Source organism: Panulirus ornatus, chromosome 17 (assembly GCF_036320965.1).
Source record: "Panulirus ornatus isolate Po-2019 chromosome 17, ASM3632096v1, whole genome shotgun sequence".
Classification (NCBI taxonomy): Eukaryota; Metazoa; Arthropoda; class Malacostraca; order Decapoda; family Palinuridae; genus Panulirus; species Panulirus ornatus.
The window spans coordinates 39,640,551-39,667,709 of NC_092240.1; the positions used below are offsets into that span (position 1 = coordinate 39,640,551).

The following is a 27,159-nucleotide window of genomic DNA, read 5'->3' on the forward strand; positions in this document are numbered from 1 at the left end:
TAACGGGTCGCTGGTCTAAATAAATCAGAAATTTAATTTCAGAATTGATGAATTATGTATTAGACTCGACGAAAAAGATAAAGTATTACCACGGAAGAATCTTGAAACTTAAGGAACATTAATTGATAAAGATATCCAACAAAACATTTGATCAAGTTCCTTCAAGAAATCAGTCAACTATGAATCGGAAAGGCTATAGAGATTCGAACAGGTGATGATCCGTTGGCAGGTCAACTGACCCCGTCCCATGCAGCCTTACGCACTATCCGAAAATAGCCAAAAGGTTTAAGGAAAAAGAGAGAAAAAAATGAGAGAATAAATAGCTCAGCTTTGTGCCAGTCTGCAGTGGCGAAACAAGAGGAAAAAAGCAAGAAAGAAGGAAAGAGAGTAAGAAAAGGAGAAGAAGAAGAAGAAGAAGAAGAAGAAGAAGAAGAAGAAGAAGAAGAAGAAGAAGAAGAAGAAGAAGAAGAAGAAGAAGAAGAAGAAGAAGAACTGAAAAGAAGAGCTGATATTCCTATAAATGAGAAAGAACATATTGAAGCAGCATCACTGGGAATGTATGAAAAGGATGGAAGAATAGAAATATAGCCATTTCAACCTCATTAATGGCCACCAAATGACACCCCAGTCTTATAGTTTACATTTTGTTCACTACATTTAGTCAAAAATAGGCGATCTACCCGTTCATGATAAAGGCAGTACCTCAGGATGAAGGCTAGGAGCCAAGGGCATCAGAACCTGGCATTACAAAAGCCAACAAAAGCCACCTTCCAGGTATCAGATCTATCACAGCTTCAAGATCCACACTAATATCAGAGTTGACCACACATTTCCGTTTATCAACAGTTTGCCTAGAAGACCATCTAAAATGTAAAAAAAAAAAAGAAAAATGGTTATTTTGACGTAAGACCGTACGTTTATATAACAGCCATTTTTCCTATGTAGCGCTGGTAATCCTGTTACTAATCTCCAACAGTCAGGCTCGAACCTGGGACACCTGCGTGGCAGGCGGGAATGCTAATGCTAGGCTATGATCGTTTCTAATTGGGAAATGACTATTCAGGTACTCTGTAATCGAATACTCTTCGTCTCACGTTGGCGAGCAACGGGGTCTCAACGTTTCACATGCCCTGGTTCAGTCAATTTACAGCACGTCATCCCTGGTAAACGTCATCATTCCAATTCACTTTATTCCGTGCACACCTCTCACCCTCCTGCATGTTCAAGCCCCGATCACTCAAAATCTTTTTCCCTTCATCCTTCCACCTTCGATTTGGTCTTCCTGTTCTCCTTGTTCCTTCGCCTCTGACACATATATCGTCTTTGTCAATCTTTCCTCATTCATTCTCACCATATGTCCAAACCTTTTCATTTCCAACACGTCCACCCTCTTCAGCACAACCCTATCTATAGCCTATGTCTCGCAACCATATGATATTATATATATATAGTGAAGTTGGAGAAAAATGTAGCTTAGACATTGAAGCTTATTGATACAGTGGTGAAATTGATGAGAACTGCTATTGACGTTTGTGTGAATGAATTGTACATTTCCTTTTCCATAGCCAGAGGTTGAACCATTATGTGACATTCATTTTTTTCATTCATTTCAAGCTAAAAGTTTGTTTTCTAAATTGTTTCTTACATTTTTCATATGTATATATATGTATGTGTGTGTGTGTGTGTGTGTATGTGCGTATGTGTGTGTATGTGTGTGTGTGTGTATATGTATATATATATGTATATTATCCCTGGGGATAGGGGTGAAAGAATACTTCCCACGTATTCCTCGCGTGTCGTAGAAAGCGACTAGAGGGGACGGGAGCGGGGGGCCGGAAATCCTCCCCTCCTTGTATTAACTTTCTAAAATGGGAAACAGAAGAAGGAGTCACGCGGGGAGTGATCATCCTCCTCGAAGGCTCAGAGTGGGGTGCCTAAATGTGTGTGGATGTAACCAAGATGTGAAAAAAGGAGAGATAGGTAGTATGTTTGAGGAAAGGAACCTGGATGTTTTGGCTCTGAGTGAAACGAAGCTCAAGGGTAAAGGGGAAGAGTGGTTTGGAAATGTCTGGGGAGTGAAGTCAGGGGTTAGTGAGAGGACAAGAGCAAGGGAAGGAGTAGCAATACTCCTGAAACAGGAGTTGTGGGAGTATGTGATAGAATGTAAGAAAGTAAATTCTCGATTAATATGGGTAAAATTGAAAGTTGATGGAGAGAGGTGGGTGATTATTGGTGCATATGCACCTGGGCATGAGAAGAAAGATCATGAGAGGCAAGTGTTTTGGGAGCAGCTGAATGAGTGTGTTAGCGGTTTTGATGCACGAGACCGGGTTATAGTGATGGGTGATTTGAATGCAAAGGTGAGTAATGTGGCAGTTGAGGGAATAATTGGTATGCATGGGGTGTTCAGTGTTGTAAATGGAAATGGTGAAGAGCTTGTAGATTTATGTGCTGAAAAAGGACTGATGATTGGGAATACCTGGTTTAAAAAGCGAGATATACATAAGTATACTTATGTAAGTAGGAGAGATGGCCAGAGAGCGTTATTGGATTACGTGTTAATTGACAGGCGTGCGAAAGAGAGACTTTTGGATGTTAATGTGCTGAGAGGTGCAACTGGAGGGATGTCTGATCATTATCTTGTGGAGGCTAAGGTGAAGATTAGTATGGGTTTTCAGAAAAGAGGAGTGAATGTTGGGGTGATGAAGGTGGTGAGAGTAAGTGAGCTTGGGAAGGAGACCTGTGTGGGGAAGTACCAGGAGAGACTGTGTACAGAATGGAAAAAGGTGAGAACAATGGAAGTAAGGGGAGTGGGGGAGGAATGGGATGTATTTAGGGAATCAGTGATGGATTGCGCAAAAGATGCTTGTGGCATGAGAAGAGTGGGAGGTGGGCTGTTTAGAAAGGGTAGTGAGTGGTGGGATGAAGAAGTAAGAGTATTAGTGAAAGAGAAGAGAGAGGCATTTGGACGATTTTTGCAGGGAAAAAATGCAATTGAGTGGGAGAAGTATAAAAGAAAGAGACAGGAGGTCAAGAGAAAGGTGCAAGAGGTGAAGAAAAGGGCAAATGAGAGTTGGGGTGAGAGACTATCAGTAAATTTTAGGGAGAATAAAAAGATGTTCTGGAAGGAGGTAAATAGGGTGCGTAAGACAAGGGAGCAAATGGGAACTTCAGTGAAGGGCGTAAATGGGGAGGTGATAACAAGTAGTGGTGATGTGAGAAGGAGATGGAATGAGTATTTTGAAGGTTTGTTGAATGTGTCTGATGACAGAGTGGCAGATATAGGGTGTTTGGGTCGAGGTGGTGTGCAAAGTGAGAGGGTTAGGGAAAATGATTTGGTAAACAGAGAAGAGGTAGTAAAAGCTTTGCGGAAGATGAAAGCCGGCAAGGCAGCAGGTTTGGATGGTATTGCAGTGGAATTTATTAAAAAAGGGGGTGACTGTATTGTTGACTGGTTGGTAAGGTTATTTAATGTATGTATGACTCATGGTGAGGTGCCTGAGGATTGGCGGAATGCGTGCATAGTGCCATTGTACAAAGGCAAAGGGGATAAGAGTGAGTGCTCAAATTACAGAGGTATAAGTTTGTTGAGTATTCCTGGTAAATTATATGGGAGGGTATTGATTGAGAGGGTGAAGGCATGTACAGAGCATCAGATTGGGGAAGAGCAGTGCGGTTTCAGAAGTGGTAGAGGATGTGTGGATCAGGTGTTTGCTTTGAAGAATGTATGTGAGAAATACTTAGAAAAGCAAATGGATTTGTATGTAGCATTTATGGATCTGGAGAAGGCATATGATAGAGTTGATAGAGATGCTCTGTGGAAGGTATTAAGAATATATGGTGTGGGAGGCAAGTTGTTAGAAGCAGTGAAAAGTTTTTATCGAGGATGTAAGGCATGTGTACGTGTAGGAAGAGAGGAAAGTGATTGGTTCTCAGTGAATGTAGGTTTGCGGCAGGGGTGTGTGATGTCTCCATGGTTGTTTAATTTGTTTATGGATGGGGTTGTTAGGGAGGTAAATGCAAGAGTCCTGGAAAGAGGGGCAAGTATGAAGTCTGTTGGGGATGAGAGAGCTTGGGAAGTGAGTCAGTTGTTGTTCGCTGATGATACAGCGCTGGTGGCTGATTCATGTGAGAAACTGCAGAAGCTGGTGACTGAGTTTGGTAAAGTGTGTGGAAGAAGAAAGTTAAGAGTAAATGTGAATAAGAGCAAGGTTATTAGGTACAGTAGGGTTGAGGGTCAAGTCAATTGGGAGGTGAGTTTGAATGGAGAAAAACTGGAGGAAGTGAAGTGTTTTAGATATCTGGGAGTGGATCTGTCAGCGGATGGAACCATGGAAGCGGAAGTGGATCATAGGGTGGGGGAGGGGGCGAAAATTTTGGGAGCCTTGAAAAATGTGTGGAAGTCGAGAACATTATCTCGGAAAGCAAAAATGGGTATGTTTGAAGGAATAGTGGTTCCAACAATGTTGTATGGTTGCGAGGCGTGGGCTATGGATAGAGTTGTGCGCAGGAGGATGGATGTGCTGGAAATGAGATGTTTGAGGACAAATGTGTGGTGTGAGGTGGTTTGATCGAGTAAGTAACGTAAGGGTAAGAGAGATGTGTGGAAATAAAAAGAGCGTGGTTGAGAGAGCAGAAGAGGGTGTTTTGAAATGGTTTGGGCACATGGAGAGAATGAGTGAGGAAAGATTGACCAAGAGGATATATGTGTCGGAGGTGGAGGGAACGAGGAGAAGAGGGAGACCAAATTGGAGGTGGAAAGATGGAGTGAAAAAGATTTTGTGTGATCGGGGCCTGAACATGCAGGAGGGTGAAAGGAGGGCAAGGAATAGAGTGAATTGGAGCGATGTGGTATACAGGGGTTGACGTGCTGTCAGTGGATTGAATCAAGGCATGTGAAGCGTCTGGGGTAAACCATGGAAAGCTGTGTAGGTATGTATATTTGCGTGTGTGGACGTGTGTATGTACATGTGTATGGGGGGGGGGGGGTTGGGCCATTTCTTTCGTCTGTTTCCTTGCGCTACCTCGCAAACGCGGGAGACAGCGACAAAGTATAAAAAAAAAAAAAAAAAAAAAATATATATATATATATATATATATATATATATATATATATATATATATATATATATATATATATATATATATATATATATATATATATATATATATATGTATATATATATTCTTTCATACTATTCGTCATTTCTCGCGTTAGCGAGATAGCGTTAAGAACACAGGACTGGGCCTTTGAGGGAATATCCTCACCTGGCCCCCCTTCTCTGTTCATTTTTTTTCGAAAATAAAAGAAAAAAAACGAAAGGGGAGGATTTCCAGCCCCCCGCTCCCTTTCCTTTTAGTCGCCTTCTACGACACGCAGGGAATACGTGAGAAGTATTCTTTCTCCCTTATCCCCTAGGGATAATATATATATGTATATATATATATATATATATATATATATATATATATATATATATAGGAGGAGGAGAAGAGGGAGACCAAATTGGAGGTGGAAAGATGGAGTGAAAAAGATTTTGTGTGATCGGGGCCTGAACATGCAGGAGGGTGAAAGGAGGGCAAGGAATAGAGTGAATAGGAGCGATGTGGTATACCGGGGTTGACGTGCTGTCAGTGGATTGAATCAAGGCATGTGAAGCGTCTGGGGTAATCCATGGAAAGCTGTGTAGGTATGTATATTTGCGTGTGTGGACGTATGTATATACATGTGTATGGGGGTGGGTTGGGCCATTTCTTTCGTCTGTTTCCTTGCGCTACCTCGCAAACGCGGGAGACAGCGACAAAGCAAAAAAAAAAAAAAAATATATATATATATATATATATATATATATATATATATATATATATATATATATATATATATATATATATATATATATATATATATATATATATATATATATATATATATATATATTTTCCCTGGGGATAGGGGAGAAAGAATACTTCCCACGTATTCCCTGCGTGTCGTAGAAGGCGACTAAAAGGGAAGGGAGCGGAGGGCTGGAAATCCTCCCCTCTCGTTTTTTTTTTTCTTTTTTTTAATTTTCCAAAAGAAGGAACAGAGAAGAGGGCCAGGTGAGGATATTTCCTCAAAGGCCCAGTCCTCTGTTCTTAACGCTACCTCGCTGTCGCGGGAAATGGCGGATAGTATGAAAAAAAAAAAAAAAAAAAATATATATATATATATATATATATATATATATATATATATATGTATATATATATATATATATATATATATATATATATATATATATATATATATATATATATATCGTGAGCGAGTGTTTGCTAGAAGGAGGTGGTGGTGGGGGCGATCTCCTCTGGATGATGGAGTTGGCCTACGCTTCACCTCCCACACCTGCTGCTGGGACCTCTCATCTGATCCAACCTGTCGTTGGCTTCTCTTCTTAGCCTCTTTGTTGACCAGCTTGTCTCACCTTCACGTCAGAACTTTTTTCTTATTATTCCACGTTTTTTATTTGTAAGTTTATGCTTTCCTGTTCCTTATGTTTTGGTTTGTGCTTTCACCCTATTATTACCGTACTCTTCATGTTCGTTTCTACTTGGCATATCTAATTCCCATGTCTGTCATTCGTTTTTTCTATATTTCGCACGTCTTTCTCCTAATCATGTACGCATTACCCATGTCTTTTTCTCTGTGTCAGGTCCTCGTTTCCACTCACATCTAAGTTAACCATGTATATTATGTCATTTTGTTTTTCCCATTTCCTTAAGTGTGTTCTTTCATTTCTATCTTCCCTCATTCTGCTCATCACCCACCCATGGAACACACATATACACACATAAACACATATACAGAAAACCATTCCTAAACCCTCACACAGTGATACTCACTCCAGCCCCACTCAAATAGAACCTGGGATACACATCACGTAAGATAAGGCAAACAGAAATCCTTGGAGACCATTACACTCCATATCTTAATGGTGTCTGAGCAGTGACCTAGCAACAACATGTGTGGGACAGCCAGTATTGGCAGTATCTAGGGCTAAACATGTGACTGTCGGTGGTACAGCGGTCTGGGAGAATAGTCGTAAGGTCGATGAGAAGTAAAGATTATTAACGGATGCTGAATAATAACTGGGAGAGGCTGTCAGTGTGGATAAGTGGGTCACCAATCCTAGCAAGTAAAAGTTTCAGCTAACACTAACGCTAGCTGTTAATACATGTGACTAACACTTATACTGGTATGAATATTGATACTAGTCACTAACACTTGTAACTAACATCAATACTGGTAACTAACACTTGCAGCTAACACTAAAAGTAGTCACTTACGCTTGTTACTAGCACTAATCACTAACGCTAACACCGGTTATTAACACTAATATTAATCACAAGCTCTGTAACCATAACTAATACTTGTAATTAACACTAAAATTAATTACTACCGTTAGTGACTGACAATAGAACTTGTCAGTTTCACTTGTAACTAAAACTAACGCCATTCACTAACACTTGAGACTAATATTGAATATGATAACTAATATTAAAACCAGTCAATAACACTAGTAGCTAACACTAACGTTGGTCACTAACACAGGTAATTAACATCAACACTAGTCATCAACACTAGTAACTACGTTGAAAATAGTCTCTAAATCTGATTAGCTAACACTAACGCTAGTCATAAACACTCACATTTACCCGAGTCACTAACAGTGATATCTAACAATAACCCAAGTCACTAACACAGGTAACTAACACGAACGTTAATCACTACCACCGGTAGCTAACACGAACACTACTTACTAACACAAGTAACTAGCACGAATGCTAGTCACTAACACAGGTAACTGACAGTTAAGTTAGCCACTAACACAGGTAACGAACACTAACCCGAGCTATTAACACTTGTGACTAACGTCATTACTAGTCACTAAAACTGGTAGCTAATGTTGATACTAGTCACTAGCAAATGTAACACTATTGCTAGTAACTAATACCAGCGACCAACGCTTAGTCACAAACACTGATAACTAGCACTATCGCCATTAACTAACACTGGTAGCCAGAGGGAAGGCTAGCTACCAATGGAGCAAGTCGGGGGAATGAGGTATGTAGGTTTGAATTCTAAGATACAAGGATATTACAGGTCTGGAAGAGAAGGTGTCCTGTGATAACCAGACATACTATGTTGATAACTGATTCACCTCTTTACTGTGAGCTCCATCCATTGTTTATAATCTCAGCTTCATTCATCCGTCATTCATTTTCTATCATTTACGAGATAGTTCATTGATAAAGGTAATAAGGTACTCATTCCCGTATGCTGATAGATTGCCAATGATAGCTGAACTGTTGCCTTTCCAGAAGTCACTATATCTCTGTAATGATTAATTGTTGATATTTAAGTGTACAAAGCTGACCTTTTCTTTTAAAGGTCACGTATGGCGGAAGAACAAATGAGTTTTATTAATGTGTGCAGAGTGATCCGTCTGGGTAGGGGCATAACAGAAACGCAGTGTGAATGTTGTAAGAAAGGGGCACACCGCCCATCTGTTGTGTGTGTGTGCCCATAAAACTGGGGAGTTGGTCACATTCATGTACGGCCATTCTGCTACCAGATGCATTACCAGCAGCTGCCACCAGCCGTATGAGAAAATGGCAGTGCGTAAATGGTGGTAGATGAAGGGTGTTTTGGTCGGGTTGGTATGCAAAGTGAAAGAGTTAGGGAGAGTGGTTTGGTGTAGAGAGAAGAGGTGTTGAAAGATTCGCAGATGAAATCCTGCAAGGCGGTGGCGTTGAATGGTACTGCGGTTGTAGTTATTAGGAAAGGGGGTGAATGTGTTGTTGATTGGTTGGCAAGGGCATTCAATGTATATGTGGATCATGTTGAAGTGCTTGAGGATTAGAGGAGTGCATATATGATGCCATTGTATAGAGGCAAAGGGGATAGAGGTGAGTGTTTAAACTACAGGCATAAGTTTGTTGGGTAAACCTAGAAATTATATTGGAGGGTATTGATTGAGAGGGCGAAGGCATATACAGAGCACCAGATTGGGGAGGAGCAATGTGGTTTCAGAAGTATTGTAGGTTGTGTGGAATGTGAAGAATGTGTGAGAGATACTTTTTAACTAAGATGGATTTGTATGTGGCATTTTTTGATCAGGGTGAGGCATGTGATAGGGTTGATAGAGATGCTTTGTGGAAGGTCTTAAGAACATATGGTGTGGGAGGTTAGTCGCTAGATAGAGATTCTTTGTGGAAGGTCTTAAGAATATATGGTATGGGAGGTTAGTCTCTAGAAGAGTGAGAAATTTTTTATCATGTGTGTAATGCGTGTGTACGAGTGAGAAGAGTGATTGGTTCCCAGTGAAGGTCTGTCTGTGGCAAGGTGTGTGATGTCACCTAGATGTTCAATTTGTTTATGGATGAGGTGGTGAGGAAGGTAAATGCAAGTGTCCTGGAGAGGGGGCGGGTATGCAGTGTGCTGGCGATGAGAGACCCTGGGTAATTAGTCAGTTGCTGTTCGCCGATGACACAGTACTGGTAGCAAATTCGAGTGAGAGTTGCAGAAGTTGGTGACTGAGTTTGGAAGAGTGTGTGAAAGGAGAAAGTTGAGAGTAAATGCTAATAAAAGCAAGATTATTAGGTTCAGCGGGGTTGAGGGACAAGTTGAAATGTATGTCTGGATAGAGAAAAATTGGAGAAAATGAAATGTTTTAGATATCTGGAAGTGGAATTGGCAGCGAATGGGACCATGAAAGTGGAAGTAAGTCATAGGGTGGAGGAGGGTTGAAGGTTCTGGGAGCGATGAAGAATATCTGGAAAGAGAGAGAGTTATATCAGAGAGCAAAAATGGGTATGTTTGAACGAACAGTAGTTCCAACAATATTGTATGGTTGCAAGGCATAGGCAATAGATAAGGTTGTACGGAGGAGGGTGGATATGTTGAAGATGAAATGTTTGATGACAATATATAGTGTGATGTGCTTTGGTTGAGTAAGTAAGGAAACGAAGGGTAAGAGAGATGTGTGGAAATAAAAGATGTGTGGGTGATAGAACAAAAGAGGGTGTGTTAAAATGGTTTGGACATAAGGATAGAATGAGGGAGGAAAGGCTGACAAAGAGGATGTATGTGTCAGAGTTGAAGGGAACAAGGAGAAGCGGCACCACCAAATTGGAGATGGAAGGATGGAGTGAAAAAGATTTTGAGCAATCAGGGTCTAAACCTGCAGGAGGGTGAAAGGAGTGCACGGAGTAGAATGAAATGGAACGATGTGGTATGCTAGGGTTGACATGGCGTCAATGGACTGTACCAGGGCATGTGAAACGTCTAGGGTAAACCATGGGAAGGTCTGTGGGGCAAGGATGTGGACTGGGAGCTGTGGTATCGGTGCATTACAAATAACAGCTAAAGAATATATATGAACGGATGTGGCCTTTCTTCGTATGTTTTCTGGCGCTACCTTGCTGTCGTAGGGAGTTGCGATGCTGTTTCTGGTGGAGCGGGGTGGCGCTGGGCTTGGGTAAATGCGAGCAAGTAAATATATATATATATATATATATATATATATATATATATATATATATATATATATATATATATATATATTTTTTTTTTTTTTTTTTCATACTATTCGCCATTTCCCGCATTAGCGAGGTAGCGCTAAGAACAGAGGACTGGGCCTTTGAGGGAATATCCTCACCTGGCCCCCTTCTCTGTTCCTTCTTTTGGAAGAAAAAAAAAAAAAAAAAAAAAAAAATATATACATGAATATATATATGTCAAGAACAACTTAAGATGATGACGACTCCAAAATACTCCCCCTTCCGCTACAGAATGTAAATCCATGATCCAAATATATCTCACATGCATACGTACCCTTTCACAAAGAGCCATAATAAACATAAAGAAAAACTACATCAGTTTGTTGACGTATTTAGGTCTGGTTGTGAACCATATATCCTTTGCTTGTTTGGACAGTTCTCACCCGTGGTACATACAAGAGGTTAGTGTCACGCTTATTCTTTTCTTTCGCTGTGTTTTGCTTCATACACCGGTTACCTTCATCTGCATTAGAATATACAAGGGATGATTGAACCAGGAAGGAGATTAAACAGTTAACAATTCAGCAGGGAACCTAAATACGTATTTCTCTGGAACTCTATATGTTTCTCTTGTTTTACTTTAAAGAACATCTACTTTCCATATTAGACACTCCAGTCGCAGTATCTTAAAAACATTTACTAAGACATGAAAGAAATATTCACATTTTACTGACTTTACAAGATCACTTACATTGAAAAAGTTAGTACAGACTAACAGCTGCCAGAAATGATTATGTTATAGTGCTGGCGAGTAAACTTGGAGGTGAATAATGATAAGTTGGTTATGAAAACTACGAAGAAGTCTTAAGAAATTCTTAATTGATTTAGAAGAGGGGATGAATTTACCTATAATAGAATTAGGAGACATTGCGAGGAAGAAGTCTGCTGCTAGATGACACAGAGAGAAAACATGAAGACAACAGTTCCCCTGAGGATTAAGGAGGAAATCTATCCTGAATAAACTGAAGACCGGGACACGTTCTCCACGACACGAAGAGATGAACTGAAAAATAAGCAGTTTAGTGAAAAGCGAGACCCGTGAAGGTAGACCTACTGAAATACAAGACACGACAGAGGAGAGAGAGAGTTGTGGATGAACTACATCACGCGCTAAACATGGATAAACTCTTGCCTTGATGATATCGAAAAAACGTCTTTTAGGAATACTATCAATAATATTATGTAACTTTCTCGTTAAGTATATCAGAGCTATTACACTCCCAGTGAAGAAAAAGGACGTCATGTGAATGCATATGACATAGGCTGAAATATAAAGGAAATACTTCGTATACGATGATAACGCTGTTTCCTAGGGTGGCGCTTAAGTCTCTTAGAGAGAGAGAGAGAGAGAGAGAGAGAGAGAGAGAGAGAGAGAGAGAGAGAGAGAGAGAGAGAGAGAGAGAGAGAGAGAGAGAGAGAGTGTGTGTTGCCGCTACTCTGACCCCTCGCCTGGGACTAGCTAGGTCAACCCCCCACCCCAGACTCCATGTGTTGGCCGGCCAGGTGTCGAGGATGTGTCAGGCGGGTGCCAGGCCAGCGAGGCGACGCGTGTCAGACGAACGTCACTTGGACGTCAGCAGTTATCAGGGCGGCCACGCTACCCGGCAGCATGCGTCCAACACTTGGGTCTCGAGTACAGTAAGTTCATCATGGTTCTCCCAGACCTGTCGCTTTCCTGGTGATTTAGATCTGTCAGTTCTTCTTGATTTACACCTGTCAGTTCCTAACGACTTTCTTTGACCTGTCATCTCCGAGTGCTTTTCCCAGACCAGTTAGTTCCTGGTGACTCTCTCGACATGTCACTCCCTGTTAACTCAGAACTGTGAGTTCGCAGTGGCTCCCCTTGACCCGTCACTTCCTAGTGGCTTCCGTAGACCCGTCAGTTCTTAGTGGCTCCCCTTGACCCGTCACTTCCTAGTGGCTCCTGAGAACTTGTCAGATCCTGATGATACTCGAAGATTTTCCAAAAGAAGGAACAGAGAAGGGACCAGGTAAGGATATTCCCTCAAAGACCCAGTCCTCTGTTTTTAACGCTACCTTGCTAATGCGGGAAATGGCGAGTAGTATGAAATAAATATATATATATATATATATATATATATATATATATATATATATATATATATATATATATATATATATATATATATATATATATATATATATATATATCCCTGGGGATAGGGGAGAAAGAATACTTCCCACGTATTCCCTGCGTGTCGTAGAAGGCGACTAAAAGGGAAGGGAGCGGGGGGCTGGAAATCCTCCCCTCTCGTTTTTTTTTAATTTTCCAAAAGAAGGAACAGAGAAGGGGGCCAGGTGAGGATATTCCCTCAAAGGCCCAGTCCTCTGTTCTTAACGCTACCTCGCTATCGCGGGAAATGGCGAATAGTATTAAAAAAAAAAAAGAAAAAAAAAAAAAAAAAATATATATATATATATATATATATATATATATATATATATATATATATATATATATATATATATATATATATATATATATATATATATATATATATATATATATATATGAACGCTCGTTGTATATTTTGGACAACCACATGTTTACCAAATGGCGTCCTAGCTTCGTCTCTTCGATGTATATCAACTGACTGTTATATTTCTCTCTTGTGTCTCCCCTGATGATGTGATTATTACACGAAAGTGCACTTGGGAACTTTTCGTGTTTCATTTTCCCCGTGGACTCATAGGAATATCTTGATCACGCGCAAAATTGTGATCCTTTCCAATATATATATATATATATATATATATATATATATATATATATATATATATATATATATATATATATATATATATATATATATATATATTCATTGAAATATTCAATGATGCCATCCATTTGTTATGACTGGTTAAGGAGTAAGAGAGGAATAAGTGTGGGCAGGAGATCCAGCGACGGTGTCCAAGAACCAAAGAAAAATATCACCCACGACCAATTTCCAGTTAACGAAGAACTCTCGACCTGCCGGTGGGTTCCAGGTAACCTCGGCCACTCACCTACCCACCAGAATAAGTGAGGGAAGTTGCAGTGTTCGAGGGTGGCGCGGGGAAGGGGGATGGGGGATTCGCCCCTCGTTTCCATAGCAACGTGGAGGAAGGTCAGGCCAGTGCTGGAACCCAGAGGTGTTTTCCTCTGAGCTACGCCAGAGGAGAGTTGTTTTGTGAGGTGCGTTGATTAAATCCCAGAGCCAGGTGTTCTGTCAGGTGGAATGCCCACACGACTCCAGGGATGACGGCGTATCAGTTACGCTGCTGAGTAAGCCCCGGAGATATCTATTCCGTCGGCTTCATTGCCAGGAGAACCCTAGAGATAATAAACTACCAGCTACAATGCTGAATAATCCCTGGAGATAGTTACTCTGCTAGAATGCCGACAGAACCCCAAGAGATGATAACTTTCCAACCACACTGCTTGGAAAATCCCAGAGAAAGTTATTCTCTCAAGTAAAATGCAGACAGAACACTAGAAATAATGTCTTAATAGCTACATTGCTGATTAAACCCCAGCGGACATTTATTATTCTCGCTAAACAGCAGACATCACCTCACTGATGATTGAGCCCTATAGATAGTTATCATAGAACCCCAGAGATAATATCTTATCAGCTACACTGCAAAATAAACAGCGTAGGTAGTTTTCCCTCTCAGCTAAACTGCGGACAGAACCCGATAGATGATTGATTATCAGCTGCACTGACGACTAGCCATGATAGTTCCTCTGCCGACTGAGTCCATGAGTTATTTATTCTTTGTACTCCATTGTAGATTAAACCCCTGAGGTATCTAGTCTGTAAGTTACTCTGTTTAATGAACCTCAGATATATCTTTTTTTTTCTTTCCTGTGAGCTAAACTGTGAAATTAACCCCAAAGATAGTCATACTGTGAGGTACGGTGTCGAGTGTACATCAACGATATCTTACTCATTAAGCTGCATTGCCGATGCATCCCAGTGACATGTGTGCTTCATTACCTGAATTCAGAAAATGGTTCTTTTTTAATCCACCAGTTAGACCCAATACAGTCCCCAGCTGAGCTCCTCCAAGTGTGACATGAATACAGTTCTCCACTGAACTCCAATAACAACCCTGAAGATTGTTCCTCACTAAGCTCCACTAACTGAATCCTGAAAACAGTTCTCCACTGAACTCCACCAACTAAACTTCGTCAGTTCTTCACTGAACTCCACCAACTAAACTTCGTCAGTTCTTCACTGAACTCCACCAACTAAACTTCGTCAGTTCTTCACTGAACTCCACCAGTTGAACCCTGAAGTCAGTTCTCCAAAAAGCTCCACTAACTGAGCCCTGAAGTCAGTTCTCCACTGAAGTCCACCAATGGAACCCTGAAATCATTTCTCCACTAAGCTCCACTGATTGAACTTTGAAGATAGTTCTCCGATGATATTCAACAAAGGAACCCTGAAGTCAGTTTTCCACTGAGTTCCACCATTTGAACCATGAAAACAGTTCTCTACTGAAGTCCAGCAACTGAACCGTGAAGACAGGTCTCCACGGATCTGCCACTAGATGAACACTGAAGATAGCCGTCCACTGAGGTCCACCTACTGAATCTCAAGATGGTTCTCATTGCAACTGAGTTGACTAAACCGCCATAGCTGTTATAATGGCTGGCGGCTCCACGCATCTCTACTTCACGTTTATCCACTTGAGAGCGACGATACGACCCATGAGCACGACGATATAACGTTGAAAACCACGATACGACCTTTGAGCACGACGATATGATCTTTGAGCACGACGATACGACCCTTCAGCGTGACGATATGACATTGAGTACCACAATACGACCTTTAAGCACGACGATATGACCTTTGAGCATGACGACACGACGTTTGAGCACGACGATGCAACCTTTGAGCAGTTATGCGATCTTTGAGGAAAATCGGTCCAACCCTTGGGCACATTGGGCTGATCTTTGACCAAAAACCATGAAGGCGTGAAATACTAAGTAAAGCCGTTATACCCATGGGTCGTACCGTCATTCTCAATGGTCGTACAGTCGTGTTAAAGAGGTTCATACAACCGGGTTTGATCCTGGCTGTTGGAGGTTAGTATGTTATATGGAAGTGCGCGTTCATATGCACTATTTACGTGTGGTATTGCCGTGGGATTTATTTAAAAAGCGGGTGACAGTGTTGTTGACTGGTTGTTGAGGATATTCAATGTATGTATGGTTCATGGTGAAGTGCATGAGGATAGGTGGAATGCATGTATAGTGCCATTGTACAAAGGCAAAGGGGATAAAGGTGAGTGTTCAAATTACAGAGGTATAAGTTCGTTGAGTATTCCTGGGAGATTATATGGGTGGGTATTCAATGAGAGGGTCAAGGCATGTACAGAGCATCAGACTGGGGAGGAGCGGTGTGGTTTCAGAAGTGGCAGAGGATGTGTGGATCAGGTGTTTGCTTTGAAGAATGTATGTGAGAAATACTTAGAAAAGCAGATGGAATTGTATGTAGCATTTATGGATCTGTAGAAGGTATATGATAGAGTTGATGGAGATGCTCTGTGGAAGGTATTAAGAGTATATGGTGTGGGAGGTAAGATGCTAGAAGCAGTGAAAAGTTTTTATCGAGGATGTAAGGCATGTGTGCGAGTAGTAAGAAATGAGAGTGATTGGTTCCCAGTGAATGTTGGTTTGCGGCAGGGGTGCGTGATGTCTCCATGGTTGTTTAATTTGTTTATGGATGGTGTTGTTAGGGAGGTCAACGAAAGAGTTTTGGAGAGAGGGGCAAGTATGCAGTCTGTTGTGGATGAGAGAGCTTGGGAAATGAGTCAGTTGTTCCCTGATAATACAGCGCAGATGGATGATTCGGGTGAGAAACTGCAGAAGGCGGTGACTGAGTTTGGTAAAGTGTGTGAAAGAAGATAGCTGAGAGTAAATGTGAATAAGAGAAAGGTTATTAGGTACAGCAGAGTTGAGGGACAAGTCAATGGAGGTAAGTTTGAATGGAGAAAAACTGGAGGAAGTGAAGTGTTTTAGATATCTCGGAGTGGATTTGACAGCTAATGGAACCATGGAAGCAGAAGCGAATCACAAGGTGGGTGAGGGAGCGAAGGTTCTGGGAGCCTGGAAGAATGTGTGGAAGGCGAAAACTTTATCTCGGAAAGCAAAAATGGGTATGTTTGAAGGAATAGTGGTTCCAACAATGTTATATGGCTGTGAGGCATGGGCGATAGCTAGGGTTGTGCGGAGTAGGGTGGATGTGTTGGAAACGAGATGTTTGAGGACAATATGTGGTGTGAGGTGGTTTGATGAGTAAGTAATGAAAGGGTAAGAGAGATGTGTGGTCATAAAAGGAGTGTGGTTGAAAGAGCAGAAGAGGGTGTATTGAAATGGTTTGGTCACATGGAGAGAATGAGTGAGGAAAGATTGACAAAGAGGATATATGTGTCAGAAGTGGAGGGAACGAGGAGAAGTGGGAGACCAAATTGAAGGTGGAAGGATGGAGTGAAAAAGATTTTGAACGGTCGGGGCCTGAACATACAGGAGGGTGAAAGGCGTGCAAGGAATAGAGTGAATTGGAACGATGTGGTATACCGGGATCGACGTGTTGTCAATGGATTGGATCAGGGCATGTGAAGCATCTGGGGTAAACCATGGAAAATTTTGTGGGGCTTGGATGGGAAAGGGAGCTGTGGTTTCGGTGCATTCCACATGACAGCTAGAGACTGTCATTTCCCAGCGCTTCCTCGCATGCACGCGGGGGGAGGATGGTGTCATATAATGTGTAGCGGGGTGGCGGCGGAAATGGATAAAGGCAGCATGTATGAATATGTACATGTGTATATATGTATTGATCTGTGTATGTATACGTATGTATATGTTGCAATGTATTGGTAAGTATATGTGCGCGAGTGGGCGTTTATGTATATACATGTGTATGTGGGTGAGTTGGGCCATTTTTTCGTCTGTTTCCTTACGCTACCTCGCTAACACGGGAGACAGCGACAACGTATAATAAAAATAATATATATATATATATATATATATATATATATATATATATATATATATATATATATATATCCCTGGGGATAGGGGAGAAAGAATACTTCCCACGTATTCCCTGCGTGTCGTAGAAGGCGACTAAAAGGGAAGGGAGCGGGGGGCTGGAAATCCTCCCCTCTCGTTTTTTTTTTTTAATTTTCCAAAAGAAGGAACAGAGAAGGGGGCCAGGTGAGGATATTCCCTCAAAGGCCCAGTCCTCTGTTCTTAACGCTACCTCGCTATCGCGGGAAATGGCGAATAGTATGAAAAAAAAAAAAAAAATATATATATATATATATATATATATATATATATATATATATATATATATATATATATCATACAAACCTCCAACAGCCAGGATCGAACCCGGGACTCCTGTGCCACAAGCGGGAATCTAACGCAAGGCTATGGGCCATAGCCTAGCGGTAGCATTCTCGCCTGTGGCAGAAGAGTCCCGGGTTCGATCCTGGCTGTTGGAGGATTGTATGTTCTATGAAGGTGCGCGTTCCTATGCACTTTGTTTGTATATATATATGTATGTATATATGAATATATTTTAAGCGTGTGTCGGGGGAAAGAGTCAATTACTATATCCATGACTGTTAACACTAATACAATGAGGTAAATCGTTATGGTTTGATGAAAGTCATCAGAAATATGTTTTGTGAGGTCTGTGTTTTATGAAGTCTATGTATAAAGTGGTAGTAGAGTGTTCGGGTCTAAAGCCATGTTGTAAAGGTTAGAGAGGGATTTTTGCTTGATCCTCTTTTGGTACAGTTTTCTCAGGTAAGAGCATGGGAAGTTGGGTGGTTTGAAGGGTTTTAGGATTGGTATTATGCTGGAAAGTTTCCAGGTGTTAGTGATTTTGTTGTATTATCGGGAATCTCATTGGGTTAGAAATGGATGAACTGGGCACATCCACAAACCATATGTTCACTAGTGCTAGTGAGAGAGAGAGACGGGTGCGCCAGATATAGTACCACGCTGTCCGGTGGTTGCTCGGCAGTCTCCGTGGTGTGTCTGAGTCCTGACCTGGGTGGCTGAGACATGACCTGGGTGTCTGGGGCGTTACCTGAATGTCTAGGACATAACCTGGGAGGGTGTGTTGTTTCCCTGGAACGTGATCTGGGTGAGTGGGACGTGGGAGGCGGTCCGGTGCCCCCAGCCGTGCTGCTGGGAGTCGCGACAACATTTCCCGCTGCCAGATGGCATCACTGTACACTTGCCTCTCTCTCTCTCTCTCTCTCTCTCTCTCTCTCTCTCTCTCTCTCTCTCTCTCTCTCTCTCTCTCTCTCTTGTTCTCCGAGGGTACATGAAAAGAGCGATGATGGTGGAAACTCTTGCCAGTGATGGGGGAACAGCAGAGCGAAAGGTAGGGAAAGATGGGGAATAGCAGAGTAAAGTGGGGAAGAATAAGCTGAAGTGGTAAAGGGGTCAACTTGGGAAGTGTAAGAGAAAGCAGCTGAGGAAAGCAGAGCCATTCCAAGAGATCGGGATAATCTCTCGACCTCCTGAATGATGATATTGTTATCTTCCCCGGCAGTGACATGAGATTCTTCCTCACTCGTCTAACGTTTGCGATATCTAGGACAAGAAGCTCTTATGTCGATGCTGAAATCCCAGCTTCGCTGAGAATGATACATCATGTATTAGCACGTGCTTGAATAATTTCACACACATCTCAGCCTAATCTTATGTTCAACTTGTGTGGTGATTTTCATTAACAAAGGCGTTTTTTTCCGCCATTAAGTTGTTCTCACTTCCTGCCGATAGAGAAATGGAAATGTGACGATAAACCATAAAGGAAGAAAGATGAAGAGACCTCTCATTAGAATAACACTGTATTCTATTTATAAATCATTGAGAACCTTTGTAAAGAATCTAGGTCCTCTGTGTTCTTAAATCAGACTCAAGCATACCTTTTTATATCTCATCTTTCAGCTTTTTTTTATAAGTGTTCGAGGCTCAAAGGTTACAGGGATTTAAGGGCAGTAGGGAGATTTGGCTATTTTGGCAGATTTATGAAAAATGGAAATGACTTCAGTTATTTTCCCTGAGTCAAGTGCTACCTATGTCGAGTGGAATCAAGGCTGAAAGATAAGACTCTCAGCCCTTCAGAAGACATATTCAATTTACATAAACTCTCATAAATGATCAGATCCATTCCTATGTCCCAAACACCTTAGAGTCAAACTTTCTGAACACTCTGAGTTGCTAGATCACGTCTCCATTATCACCTCTCCAACCTGGAACAAGAAGCTTCCACTTTGTATGAAGCATAATCTTTCTCTTGACAGCTTTCATGAGGCCAGTCAGCAAATCCATTCTTTCGTTCCAAGGTCTACTATCGCTCCCTGGCTACCAATGTGTAAGTCAGTTATAGCACGTAGTTCGTTCCAAAACCTACTCCCGCTTCCAAGCTATATTAGAGAGTCAGTCAGCGAACCAACTCGTTCGTTTTAAGGTCTACACTCAGCCTCTCGCACCTTGAATCTCACTGACTGATCTGATGCACCAAGTGAGGAGACTATTCCACATTCTTGTCTATATTGATATGAGTTTGCTTTTAACTGGAAAGCTTGTTAACCAGTATTAACTATCAAGTTATTGCTTCCTGTCCACCATCTGTCTACTTGGGCCACATATGTCCACCTGGGTCACCATCTGTCACCCAAGGCTACCACCTGTCAACCGAAACCACCGTCTGTCAACCTGGACCTCCACTTGTCAGTCCAAGTCACCACCTGTTATTCGAAGCGTCAGGTCAGGTGTTGATATCTTGTCATCCTCAGAGACATGTTATAATAGACTGTTTACAAAACCCAGATAACCATTCAAGTTTCAGCAACCTTCTAGTTTGGGTCACCTGTCAAACTAAGCCCCATCAACGAGACCAAAACTGTCAAGAAATATAAATTGCTACGTTCCCTTCACCTGTCAAGCAGAGTTAACCACCATGCACTCCCTGGGACTTGCCAGCCTACGTCACCCGTCATCCTGTTTACTTACCCTTAAGGTTGGATCACCTCTTTCTCCTGGGGACCCATGTCAGCCAGTCACCATCAGCTGTCACTTTTGATTTACTTATCTCTAGCGGCCTCACCTGCTCTTATCGTTGGCGAAGAAGGTGTCCGGAACCCATATCTTCTCAGCGAAGTCTCCTGGCAGCGTGAGGTGCTCGTCGTCGGAGCTGAAGGCCAGTCTTTCGTCTTTCCAGTACTGGTTGAGGTACATGGTGATGGTGTAGTCCTGGAAAGACAGGAAAAATAATTGTCACAAACTTGGAGTCCGTGATGATACTGGGAAACGTTCTATTGAGTTGCTATGAGTTGTTCATGGTATGAAATTGCAATTGCTAGATCCTATGCATTTTCTTACATGTGATTCAAGGTAGAGAATTTCTAATAGTTGGTTTTGATAAATAGAATTTGCCTAAGTGGTTCTAAGATAAAGATTTGTTGTAGGTGATTCAGTGTATATTGCTTTAGATAGTTCAAGGTATATTGTTATAAGTGTATTAAGGTGGATTGTGAAAGGTAGTTCAAGAAATATTGGTATAGATGATTCGATGATTATTGTTACAGATGGTTCAGGGTGTATTTGTATAGGTGGTTCAAAGAATATTGTTGAAGGTGGTTCAAAGTACAATGGTATGGATGGCTCAAAGTATATTTCTATTGTTGGTTCAAGGTATATCGTTATAGGTGGCTGAAAGTATATTGTTATGGGTGGTTCAAAGTACATTGTTAAAGGTAAGTAGTTGCTTGGTTGGTTAATTGGGGTTTAGGCCCATCAACTGGCAGAATCATTAGGCCCTCACCGTCAACCATCAACCTTCAACCCAAAAATCTTTACCACCTCCTTGAGCTGTTGAAGATAATCCTAAGAACAACACACACCCTCGGTACGTATATGCCCCATGTTTAATGTATTATCACCATAGGAGGTTTAGGTTACAGAATCCAAAGTATGTGGTAACGTAAGTAAGTGACTTGGATTAAGATGACATCTTGGATGATACAATACCAATGGTTGCTATGGCTTACGTTTTCCCTGTCTTACGTCTCTTGACAATAATGTGTGGCGTAGTAAGTAGCAAGATGAAAGCTACACAGAGGACGGCGATGACAAGTATAGAACTGGGCTCCAGTGAGTAAGGTACACTACGTTATAAGTGCACACAGGTTTGCTGAGAACGTGAACTATGATGTGTGTGTGTGTGTGTGTGTGTGTGTGTGTGTGTGTGTGTGTGTGTGTGTGTGTGTGTGTGTGTGTGTGTGATAATACAGATAGCAGTAAAAACATGATACATATATACAAAGTTAGAATACGACGCATCGCGAGTGTAAAACTCTTTCCCCTAACGCAAAAAGAGTCATCAAATAGTAATCACACACACACACACACACACACACGAGCCTCCTGATCATGAGTCAGCAAGAACCAGTCTGGGGTTGGGTCCGCGATAGTTGGCCCACAGCCAATCACGGGTGTTAATCCTCCCATTAGAGATGGTTGATATATGGGTACCTGGCTTAGGCTGATGTGTGTGTGTGTGTGTGTGTGTGTGTGTGTGTGTGTGTGTGTGTGTACATAAGAAACAGGACATGATACATATATACAAGTTAAGAGAAATGGCATTTAAGTGTAAAACTCTCCCCGTAACACAAAAATAGCAATTGCACACACACTTTCCTGGTGCATTGGTTAACATCACTGACGCACACACACACACACACACACACACACACACACACACACACACATACTTCCATGGTGGTGGTAGTCAGCGTCGCTGAACATGATTCAGACACGGGCGACAATCAGCCCACATAATATCGCTGTTCATTTTACTTTCGGACTGGTCGATAAATTGGCACTGGCTAAGGCTAGTGCGTGTGTGTGTTTGTGTGTGTGTGTGTGTGTGTGTGTGTGTGTGTGTGTGTGTGTGAGTGTTAACCTATTACCTAATTACCTATTTCTTTTTTATCATTGTACCATCAAAAAGACGTTTAGATATTTGTAAGTTGCCGTGTTCAAAATCTTCTTGCTTGGAACCTTCCGGTCCTTTGCCACCCTTGCACCAAACCAGTATTTCTTCACATCCCTCATAACCATCCTCTTTCTCATGGCCTCTAGTAACTCTGGTGCTACACCTTGTGAAGAATTGTTGACTCTCCACATCACACAGTTGATTCAGTAACTTAAACTGCTGTTATCAGGTCACTACTCCTCCTTCTCCTTTAAGGTGGACGCCTGTTTAGCCTTCAACATTTCACTGCAGTTAAGGTCTCGTCACTCCGGAACCATCTTGGCTGCTCTTCTCAAGACCTCAACCTGACAGGCTTAATCCAGTATCGGTCTATGTTGTGAATGACTTACCAAACACTTCCTTAACCATACACCTGAATGCAGTCATACTATTTGCTAGCGGATAGTATACTTCTTTCACGCCTTTCCTGGTGTTAAACTTTTTCACACCTCGGCTCCTGTATCTTATTTCTGCTAAGTAGTATTCGTACTGGACCCTTCTTTCGTTGTATTCCATCCTCATTACCTTGCAATTATTGGACAGAATCTCATCGTCCGTTTAGCAGACTAACTGTGAATTTCGTCCAGGTGACCCTGTGAGCTGAGTCAGTTGTATATATTCCTTATTTCTCTCATGCTTAGGTATGAGTCTAGTCCTTCTGTCAAGTAAAGTACATACAAAAAGAATAGCAGTGGTCCCAAGACCAAGCCATGCGGCAGACCACTTGTCCTTGACCCGTTTTAAGAGTATGGCTCTCACCTTTACCCTTTACTACCTACCGTATAAGTGATCCTAAACCCTGTTCAGGAGTTTACCGCTTATTACTACCTGTATCTTTAGCTTCGCAGGCTCCGATGGCGTACATTGTCAAATGCTCTCTGTCAGTCTAAGAAGACACTGTGTACCCATTCATTTCTTTGGTCTAAGACCGAGCTCATCCTGTCGTAAAACTGTACAGGCTCGCGATGGAGAAGCTCTTTTCCGAAGCTGTGTTATAATCCAGTTACACGTTTCTTCATTGCAGGAATTCATTAATTTGTTTTCTTATTATTTTTTCCAGAATTATACAAACAACATCCATCAACGATATAAGTTGTTGTTCAGGCGATTTCCGGGTTTTCTATCTTAAGGATAAGCATAACGTTTGCCTTTATTTACATATCTACAACTAAACTTTCTTGTAGTATCCTATCAAACGGTATTAGGTTAGGCCAAGCAAGTGCCTCAGCGCATTCTTTCCGCACAAGTTGGGAGACTTCATCTGGTCCGCGTGCCTTGTATGAGCCTTTCTTTTTTTCCTCATGTGTGTGTGTGTGTGTGTGTGTGTGTGTGTGTGTGTGTGTGTGTGTGTGTGTGTGTCTGTGTGTGTGTGTGTGTGTGTGTGTCTGTGTGTGTACATACAGAAAGTTTAAAGGCGTGTCAACATGAGCGCAGATCTTTTCCCCATAACTTACGAAAGGTACTCATACACACACACACACACACACACACACACACACACACACACACACACACACACACACACACAGGAATGTTATGAAGCCGGTGGGTAAGGGGTAGAAATCTTGGAAAATACGAAGATTAACAAAAGCGAAATGAATAATCAGACTTCTAAAGCAACCTAACCCATTTAAGGCACACAGACCAAGTGTAGTCTTCCCCTCTGTGCTAGAGGAATGCGCTGAGGTGCACATGCCAGGCCTCTTGTAGTATTGTACACTAGAGGGAAGGGTAATTCCAAAGATGCGGTAGAGGGTAAATATCATGACTATCTTTAAAGAAAGGAAACATGTTAATTGCGCAGAACTACAGGCCTATTAGTTGGTATTTTTTTTTTTACATTTAAAAAGATATCAAGAAAATAAATAAATGATTACCTGCACAGATGAAACTTCTTAGCTGGGATATAGCAAGGGTTCAGATAAATGAGGTTCAGCTACTTGTATAAGCTCGGTCTCACACCAAAATAATTATAGTTTCAGATATCTGGGATTTGACTTAGCAGCGAATGGATGGAAGTGGAAGTCAGTAATAGGGTGGGAGAGGGAGCAAAGGTTCTGGGAGCGATGAAGAATGTGTGGAAAGAGAGAACGTTATCTCGAAGATTAAAATGGGTATGTTTGAAGGAATAGTAGGTCCAGCAATATTATGTAGTTGCGAGGCGTGGGCTGTAGATAGGGTTGTACGGAGGAAGATGGATGTGTTGGAAGTGAAGTGAAACATTTGAGGACAGTATGTGGTGTGAGGTGGTTCGATCAAATTAGTAATGAAAGGGTAATAGAGATGTGTGGCAATAAAAGGAATGTGGCAGAGAGAGTAGAGCAGGGTGTGTTGAAATATTTTGGTCACATGGAGAAAATGAGTGAGGAAAGGTTGACAAAGAGGATATATGTGTCGGAAGTGGAGGGAACACGAAGGAGCAGGAAACCAAACTGGAGGTGGAAGGATGGAGTGAAAAACAGGAGGGTGAGAGGCGTGCAAGGAATAGAGTGAATTGTAATGATGTGTTATACCGGGATCGACGTGCTGACATTGGACTGAACCGAGCATGTGAATCGTCTGGAGCAAACCATGGAAAGGTCTGTGGAACCTGGATGTGGATAGGGAGCTGTGGTTTCGGTGCATTACGCTTGACAGCTAGAGACTGAGAGTGAACGAATATGGCCGTTTTTGTCTGTTTTTCTAGCGCTATCTCGCTGACGCAGGGGGTAGCAATGCTGTCTTCTGTGAGGCAGGGTGGCGTTGAGATTGGATGAAGCAAGCAAGTATGAATATATATATGAGTATATATGTATGTATCTGTATGTGTATATATATGATAAAGAATGGACCGTAAACAAGAGTAAGAGTCATTTAATTGTACGAAAAAAATCAAAGTAGAAAGATATGGTGTCACCAAAGGGTTCAGGCATTTTAAGAGCTTCATGGAGTAAGGAACAATTACCACGAAGAAAAACATTATCGAAATAGAAAATGAAGAAACTCAATTGAAATCTGGAGTTTGGGGCAGTGAGTGGCCTGGGGCATGTGTCAACAAGAACGTAAGAAGTCAACTCAAGGGCGTATATACGTGGTGGAGCCATTAGGACCAGGCATGTACATGTGGTAGTTAAGGCACCATAAAGGAAAGTGTTTACACACACTTTTGTACGTACTCTACCCTCACACTCGAGAGGTCAGAAGTTTACAAAAGGGAAAAATTGATGTGACAAGATATATAAACGATGACTGGAATACAGATAGAGATGATGCTTGAGATTAGGTTTGCATATATGAACATTGTAAGTTAACTGATATCATCTGCTACATGCCTGTGAGCAAGATGTAGGCATCATCCCAATGTGTAAAACGAAATTATTTATTTTTCCAAAATACATTTCTTTAGTCTCATCATCCATATCTCATATAACTGTTTCTGGCATGAAAGATGCAACATTTTTTTGTGATCGTGTAATAAAGGTATATTTGTGTCTCTCAACGGCACATTACATATAACACATAAATACTAGAAATTCGCTTCCTTGATATATCTTCGTTGCTTGGGGCGTCGTGGTCATTCACTTCTCTGAAACAGTAACGGAGTACGGTGTGCTTCTTATGGCTATTTGTTCGTTAATACTTATACATATTAGTGTACAGTTACCATATGACTGTACAGAAGCACCTTCAGTCCCCTGATGGTGTAGTGGTTAGTGTTCCTGACCGTGACGCATTTACGGGCCTTGGCTAGAACCTCAGCTACCCGTGCCATCTCAGCAAACACACACATACAAAATAATAGCTCCTGTCTGTAAACAAGCAGATCAGACGAACCATGAAAGCGACGGTGTGCAGCCCACGACGCCTCATCTCCGTCTCGTCACGCTACCACCAGCCAATCAATATTTCATCATTTGTGGTAAAAAAAAAAAGAGGAAGAGCCTTGGTATATTTCATAAACGCAAAGGTAAATTCAATGTCAGACGATAACTTTAAGAAGAACATACGCGACTGCCTGTTGTGTCAAGCGAACGCCCGTGTGTCACTGTCATGAGTATATGACCAAAGAAACAACCATGAACTCTAGACACCTTACCTGCCTCTCCTACCGTGTGATATCCTTTGCTTCAGGATGAGATTGTGTGTGTAGCCTTCCTGAATACGTGTGGTTGTTAAACCTTTCATATGTCTAGCATGTATTGTTCACATGTTACAGATGGGCAGGCGCGCGAGATTCTGAACACAGACCATCTAAAAGATTACCTGACTCGGATATCATTCAGAAGACCTGGATTTCTAATAAATTCAGAAGGCCTGGGTTTGAATTCCGTGCGCCCGGTGATGACTGCTTCTAACCCAGGTATATCACCGGAATCAGTCGTTTATTGATCGCTCCCCATCATCATAATATCACTTTCGGCAACATCATCCTTCCAAGCAAAGTCACGTTTCTCTACACTTGTTAATTAACATACAATAATAACAAAATGTATCCACAGTA

The 27,159-nt window shown here is 41.6% G+C and overlaps 1 protein-coding gene across 2 annotated transcripts in view; it reads right to left on the minus strand.

Moving 5' to 3' along the window:
- Positions 1 to 27,159, minus strand: part of Lcch3 (Ligand-gated chloride channel homolog 3) — a 435,919-nt gene that overhangs the window by 103,182 nt on the left and 305,578 nt on the right. For both annotated transcript variants that reach the window (XM_071672256.1, XM_071672255.1), the window contains exon 4: positions 20,751 to 20,896. In XM_071672256.1, coding sequence (XP_071528357.1) covers positions 20,751 to 20,896 — 146 coding nt within the window. The remainder of the gene's footprint in view (positions 1 to 20,750; positions 20,897 to 27,159) is intronic.